This window comes from Hemiscyllium ocellatum, chromosome 20 (assembly GCF_020745735.1).
Source record: "Hemiscyllium ocellatum isolate sHemOce1 chromosome 20, sHemOce1.pat.X.cur, whole genome shotgun sequence".
Lineage (NCBI taxonomy): Eukaryota > Metazoa > Chordata > Chondrichthyes > Orectolobiformes > Hemiscylliidae > Hemiscyllium > Hemiscyllium ocellatum.
The window spans coordinates 4,645,665-4,653,218 of record NC_083420.1 but is presented as its reverse complement, the minus strand read 5'-3'; the positions used below and the strand labels follow the sequence as shown (position 1 = coordinate 4,653,218).

At 46.3% G+C, this 7,554-nt stretch overlaps 1 protein-coding gene across 1 annotated transcript in view; it reads left to right on the top strand.

The window, feature by feature from the left end:
• Positions 1 to 508: 508 nt before the first annotated feature.
• Positions 509 to 7,554, top strand: part of LOC132825320 (bMERB domain-containing protein 1-like) — a 107,941-nt gene continuing 100,895 nt past the window's right edge. The window contains exon 1 of the mRNA XM_060840440.1: positions 509 to 812. Coding sequence (XP_060696423.1) covers positions 509 to 812 — 304 coding nt within the window. The remainder of the gene's footprint in view (positions 813 to 7,554) is intronic.

Sequence of the window (7,554 nt, the reverse complement as noted above, 5' to 3'; positions counted from 1 at the left end):
ATTGCAGTTCTGATCCCTGTACTGCTCTTGTCAGTTAATCTTAATTGTCTCACGTAGGATCTCTTTAATTGCTCTGATTATTTATCTGCTTATTACTTGACACCTCCTTACCCTTTCTGCACTGATCTTTTCTTGCAACCCACCAGATTCTGAGATTCACCCAATTCCATCTCCGTCACTGGCTGACAGATGAAACTGGTTGAAAGAAGTTGAGCTTTGGTTAGTGTGAATACTGTACTTATTAACCGACTTGCTTTGTCAGTAGCCTGGGCTCAAGTGAAGCTGTTACTTCAGCGGTGACAGAGTTTGGAGTTTGAGGGTGATCTCACAAAGGTGTAAACAATGGACTGGGTTCTGAGCAAAGGTCAGACACTAGGTCAGCTTGCTCCCTCCCTGGCAAGGTGCTGTCTGAATGTTGTCCAGTCTTGCTCTATTTCTGCAGAGGGCAGGAATGTAGGCACCAGTTGGCACTTGGCCAGTCTGCAGTCCCTCCACGGATCGATGAATGATGTTGAAATTTCTGCTGGCACAAGCCAAGAGGTTTCCCTGGATCACCAACGTAACGTGGTACACCTCAATCTTCACGGCAGGGGATCTGGCCCAACAGAAACTGCATAATAAAGAAAAGGTCGACTTGAAACAGTCTCGGAATGTTGCCATCCTGGCCTTCAGCTTCCATGGCAACATCTTCTACCTGTGGCTGAGGTTGATGGAGCGCATGTTCCCTGGGACAGCACCAGGCAACGTCCTTCGCAAAGTGGTGTGTGACCAACTGGTGATAACTCCAACCGGTGTCAGCGGCTTTTACATCGGTAAGTGGAATCTCTCCCCTCACCTGAGGCACGCCACTACAAGTTGACTTCAGAGGTCATGTTTTGGGTCCAATGACCCATCTTCAGAAGCTGCCAAGCCTGCTGAGATTTCCAGCCATTTCTAGTTTTGTTTCCGATTTCCAACGTCCGCGGGTCTTCTGGTGTTTTAGCAAGCTAACAGTTTCTTCGATAAGAACTGGACTGTGGTGACTTTATCTTTTAGAACATTAATATCGTGATCCTGGCAGGCGGGGTCCATTGAGGGCACTAGGGGATAATAAAAAGTGCCGGGGGCTTCGGAGAAAAGGTCTGAGATCAGCATTAAGTTAAAATGCTCAGAAACGATGGACTGAATGGTCTCCTTCTGCACTGTAACAATTCTGTGACATTGTGATTATTATCTCATTATTGTTACAAAGAGTCCACTCGCACACAATGGTGAGAAATTCCGACGGTATGTGCTCAGCTCTGTTTTCCTGTCCACACTGCTCTTGCTCATAAATGAAAACTTAAATAAAAATCAACTTTCGCTGTTTCCTTCTCTCTTCACCAATACACCCATTCACCATTACATTTACATTTTTAGGTGTTTGTTAGGTTTTTAATGCTCTTTATTTCAATTTACAGAAGAGATTTTACTGCTGCAAATACAGGTTTGCAAGTATCATCAGAATGAGCTGTAATCAGCATTTCCGTTGAGATTGTAAATAATTGACCATGGAAAATTTATCTTTTCAATAGTTATTCCAACAGCGACATACCTGAGGCACAACTGAAACACTTTGGCTTAGTGAAAGCATCAGGCCCTTTCAAAGTATCACACGTCTTCCCTTGTTAAAAATCACACAAAACCAGGTTATAGTCCAACAGGTTTAATTGGAAGCACATTAGCTTTCGGAGCGATACTAGTGTGCTTCCAATTAAACCTGTTGGACTATAACCTGGTGTTGTGTGATTTTTAACTTTGTACACCCCAGTCCAACACCAGCATCTCCAACTCATGATGTCTTACCTTGTGATTGATTTTCCCATTTTCCCAACTTGCTGCAGTGCTCCCACGAAGCTCAGTGTAACCTGGAAGCACAGCTCTTCATTTTCCACTTGGGAACCCTGCCACCTCTCCACTCAATATCAAGTTCAGTAATTTTAGGGTCTGAGTACTTTCTTCCATATTTCCCCCACACCCCCACCCCACAAACTAGGCCTCGTCATCACACTAACATCCCTTTGTCAGCTAGTAACAGTCCCCATTAGCAGCTCCTCATTCTCCCAGGCTGACCTTTACTCACAACTTCGTATGCCCAACTGTTTTGCGCTCTCTCTCTCTCCCTCCCCGTCTCTGTCTCTCTCTCTCTCTCTATCTATCTTTAGGCTCCATCTCCATCAATCATTTACTCCGACTCCCTCCCACCATCCTAACTCCTGCACAAAAACCAACCTTTTCCCCTGGCTGTAATCAGTTCTGAAGAAGATTGAACCCCAAAGATTAATTTTGCTTTCTCTCCACAGATGCCGTCAGGCCTGCAGTTTTTTTCAGTAATTTCAGTTTTTGTCATTGATTTTTCTGATGAGGCAGACAGAACTGCCCCCCCCCCCCTCCCCCACCACCACATGCCCATTACTGCTTGGAACTAGACTTTCCCATCGCCAATGGCCAAAGCCACCAGTCTAGCTGGGCTGATCAGGAGACGCCCCCCCACCCCATCCCACCCCCACCCTTGGCAGTAAACTGCCAAGCTTTGGTTATATTTTAAGTGATCCAGGGAAACTCTGATTGTATGCCTGTTGAAACAAGGACAGTGAATGTATTTATTCTTTCTCTCTGCAAAGAACAGGGCTCCATGTATTCAAATGTGTTGTTTCCAGTTCACACAAGTTTGCCACACCACAAACCTGGTTGGCAATCCCAAATTAGTAGCCAATATAAGTCTTTGCACATTCAGGATTATCCAGCAAATGCTGTCCAGTGACAGAATCACACATAACTTTGGACACAATGTTGTCAATATTTCAAGTGAAATACTATTTGCATGCTGTCATATCTGCTAGTTCTGAGCAGCCGAAGGAACATGCTATTCGATACAACCTACGTGTCTACAGGCCCGGCACCACATCAGCACCAAAACTCACATACACTGGAATTGGCTCAGGATTCGAATTCCTGGAAGTATGGTTGCATCCGGTTCAATTGAGACAAGCAGGAGGCTGGAATAAAACAGCAAGCCAAGTAGCATCAGAAGGTGGTTAAGTCAGCATTTCAGGTTCAGTTGAGGCATTCAAGAGCACATTGGATGGTTATTTAAATGGAGACAACATACAAGGTCAAAGGGAAAAGGCAGCAGAATGGCACCAAGTCAAATTGTTCAGAGGGCCAGCCAATGCTGACACTGATGAAGGGCTTTTGCCCGAAATGTCGATTTCGCTGCACTTTGGATGCTGCCTGAACTGCTGTGCTCTTCCAGCGTCACTGATCCAGAAGATGATGGTCTGAATGGCCTCCTTCTGCACTATAACAATCCTGTGATATCCCACTTGTGGAATGGGCAGAACATCTTTTTGATCCTGCTCCAGAATCCTATTTAGTGGTGAACACCACTGTGTTACTGGTCATAGTAGCAGTGTGCCCAGGCTACCTCAGATTGTAAGCCACAGCAGGCCTGATTTGTGAATTAAATTGAATTAGCTTTATTGTCACATGGGCTCAAATGAGTACAGTGAAAAGTTGATAAGTCACCACTTACAGCGCCACCTTAGGTGTTGGAAAAGCACAGCAGGTCAGGCAGCATCCGAGGAGCAGGTAAATCGACGTTGTGGGCATAAGCCCTTCATCAGGTCAGCATGGACGAGTTAGACCGAAGGGTCTGTTTCCATGCTGTATGATTCTATGAGTTGCAAACAGACTCAGAAGTAGAATGGTTTGCAAACTGGGGACTGGCTGTATCTCACATATTTGAGCAATGGGTGGAGTTAGCTGTTTCACACTGGCTCTGTGATCTTATTTCATCAATAAAACACATTTGATCATCATTCAACAAAGTCCAATTTTTTTATCACAGTTTTCCAGCAAGGTTGATGGTTAAGGAATGGACACTTCTACCCATTCTATCTGTATAGGTAACATGGTGGCTCAGTGGTTAGCACAGCTGCCTCATAGTGCCATGGATGCAGGTTCGATTCCAGCCTTGGGTAACTGACTTTGTGGAGTTTGCGCATTCTCCTCATGTCTGCATGGGTTTCCTCCCACAATTCGAGGATGGGCAGGTTAGGTGGATTGGCCATGGGAAATGCAGAGTGTGGGTTTGGGTGGGATGTTTTTCAGAGGGTTGGTGTGTCTCAATGGCCTGCTTCCATGCTGCAGGGATTCTATGAATTGATAGTCAGTGGTGGAATGCAGATTTTGAAGATGCTTTGCATTAACGTCAGAATATTCTGTCAGCAGAGTCATTCTTTATTCTTGTACATCTGTAATTTTGTTTAGGTATGAGTGTGATGGAAGGGAAACACGATATCTTTGCAGTCTGGAGAGAAAAGTTCTGGGATACATATAAGGTAAAAAAGGAACCTGAAGCCTAACCATGATGTATTTGCTAGTTAAACCAAAGGCAAGCAGCCTCTCCCCGCAATACACACAGCCTTTCCCTGCTATACACACAGCCTCTCCCCGCAATACACACAGCCTCTCCCCGCAATACACACAGCCTTTCCCTGCTATAAACACAGACTCCCCCTGCTGTAAACACAGACTCTCCCTGCTATAAACACAGACTCCCCCTGCTATACACACAGCCTCTCCCTGCTATAAACACAGCCTTTCCCTGCTATACACACAGCCTCTCCCCACTATACACACAGCCTTTCCCTGCTATAAACACAGCCTTTCCCTGCTATAAACACAGACTCCCCCTACTGTAAACACAGACTCTCCCTGCTATACACACAGCCTTTCCCCGCTATAAACACAGACTCCCCCTGCTATAAACACAGACTCTCCCCGCTATACAAACAGCCTCTCCCCGCTATAAACAGAGCCTCTCCCCGCTGTAAACACAGTCTTTCCCTGCTATAAACACAGCCTCTCCCCGCTATAAACACAGACTTTCCCTGCTATACAAACAGCCTCTCCCCGCTATACACACAGACTCTCCCCGCTATACACACAGCCTCTCCCCGCTATACACACAGACTCTCCCTGCTATAAACACAGACTCTCCCCGCTATACAAACAGCCTCTCCCCGCAGTACACACAGACTCTCCCCGTTATACACACAGACTCTCCCTGCTATATAAACAGCCTTTTCCCGCTATACACACAGCCTCTCCCCGCTATACACACAGCCTCTCCCCGGTATACACACACTCTTCCTGCTATACACACAGCCTCTCCCCGGTATACACACAGCCTCTCCCCGCTATACACACAACCTGTCCCGGGTATACACACAGCCTCTCCCCGGTATACACACACTCTCCCCGCTATACACACAGCCTCTCCCGGGTATGCACACAGCCTCTCCCCGGTATACATACACTCTCCCCGCTATACACACAGCCTCTCCCCGCTATACACACAGCCTCTCCCCGCTATACACACAGCCTCTCCCGGGTATACACACACACTCTCCCTGCTATACTAGTGCTGCTTCCATAACCTTTGGGTGAAAATTAAGGCAAGGCTATTTTTGAACAAAACCGAAAGCTTTAGAAATATTCAGCAGGTCTGGCAATATCGTGGAGAGAGAAACAGTGTTAATTAATTGGTATTTCTTCTCCCAGTTGTACTCAGCATGGAGATTGGGAGGCTACTCACTCACCCCCTCCCCCATCGCTTGCTGCCTCCATCAGCATTCAGTTTTGGGTGAGATGGCCCATGGTCACCCATTGAGGCCAATTAAGGGCTGGGGCCCACAATTCCAGGATGAATCCAGCCCAGTGTGGTGCCCAATGCTGCTACTCTGTGGAAATCTTCAAACCTCAGGGAGGTAGTGGGGGTGGTGGTGGGGGAGGAGGGGGTGGGGTGGTGGGGGGAGGTGCACTGGGTACACTCTCCCCCTGCATGGGGCATACTCTTCCCCTGCACTGGGCACATTCTCCCCTCTGCACTGGTCTTATTCTCCCCCCCTGCACTGGACACACTCTTCCCCTGCACTGGGCACACTCTCCCCCTGCACTAGCACACTCTCCCCTGCACTGGGCATATTCTCCCCTTGCACTGGGCACATTCTCCCCTCGCACAGGGCTCACTCTCCCCTCCTGCACTGGGCACACTCTCTGCCCGAATCGGTCTCATCCGGAGACTACCTACTCCACTGGCGCCATCTTCAAGTCAGGAGGTGATTGGACATTGGACAGTAGTGTATGTTCATTGGAAGTCCTTGTGTAGATCTGCTGAGCATTTCTGGTGATTTTTGTTTTTATTTTAGATTTCCAGCATCCACTGTATTTTTCTGTTGCCTTTCTTAAATAAAATCCAAGTGCAGTTAATTCCCAAAACATCTATAGGAGTTTTGACACAATTCAGATAGTAACTACACACACAACAAGCCAGGAAGTTACACACACTGAAGAATAAATGATTATGTTAAATGAAAATAGAATAAAACCAAGATTAACAGAGTTTTAAAACAAGTCTTTTTTAAATTCTAGTGGAACTTATTATTGTGGAGGAAGTGGTATTCTACAGATATAAAATTAATTTCTCTGATCCATGAGGATGTCCAGTAATCATTTTGGAATTAGTGCAATGTTAAGGATCCCAGTTATAGAACATAGAACAGTACAGCACAGTAGAGGCCCTTCAGCCTTTGATGTTGTGCCAATCTTTTACCCTACTCTAAGATCAAACTAACTACAAACCCTTAATTTTACAGTCATCTATGTGTCTATCCAAGAGTCACTTAAAAGTCCCTAATGTCTCTGACTCTACTGCCACCACTGGCAGTGCATTCCACACACCCGCCACTCTCTGTGTAAAGAACCTACCTCTGACATCTCCCCCAAACCTTCCTCCAATCACCTTAAAATAATGCCCCCGCATGATAGCCATTTCTGCCCTGGGAAAATGTCTCCGACTTTCACGCTACCTATGCCTCTCATCATCATGTACATCTTTATCAAGTTGCCTCTCACCCTTCTTCACTCCAATGAGAAAAGTCTTAGTTTTGTCAACCTTTCTTCATAAGACCTGCCCTCCAGTCCAGGCAGCATCCTGGTAAATCTCCTCTGCACCCTCTCTAAAGCTTTCATATCCTTCCTATAATGAGGCAACCAGAACTGAACACAATATTCCAAGTGTGGTCTAACCAGGACTCTATAGAGCTGCAGCATAACCTCCTGGCTTTTAAACTCAATCCCCTGCTCATGAAAGCCAACACACAATGTGCCTTCTTGACAACCCTATCAACTTGGGAAGCAACTTTGAGGGATCTATGGACATGGACCACAAGATCCCTCTGTTCCTCCACACTGCCAAGAATCCTGCCTTTAACCCTGTACTATGCATTCAAATTTGACCTTCCAAAGTGAATCACTTCACACTTTTCCAGGTTGAACTCCATTTACCAATTATAGCCAAGTTCTGCATCCTGTCAATGTCCCATTACAACCTACAACAGCCCTCCACAGCTCCACCAACCTTCCGCAAACTGACTATCCACCTTTCCATTTCCTCATCCAAGTCATTTATAAAAGTCACAAAGAGCAGAGGTCTCACAACAGATCCCTGCGGAACACCACTGGTCACCA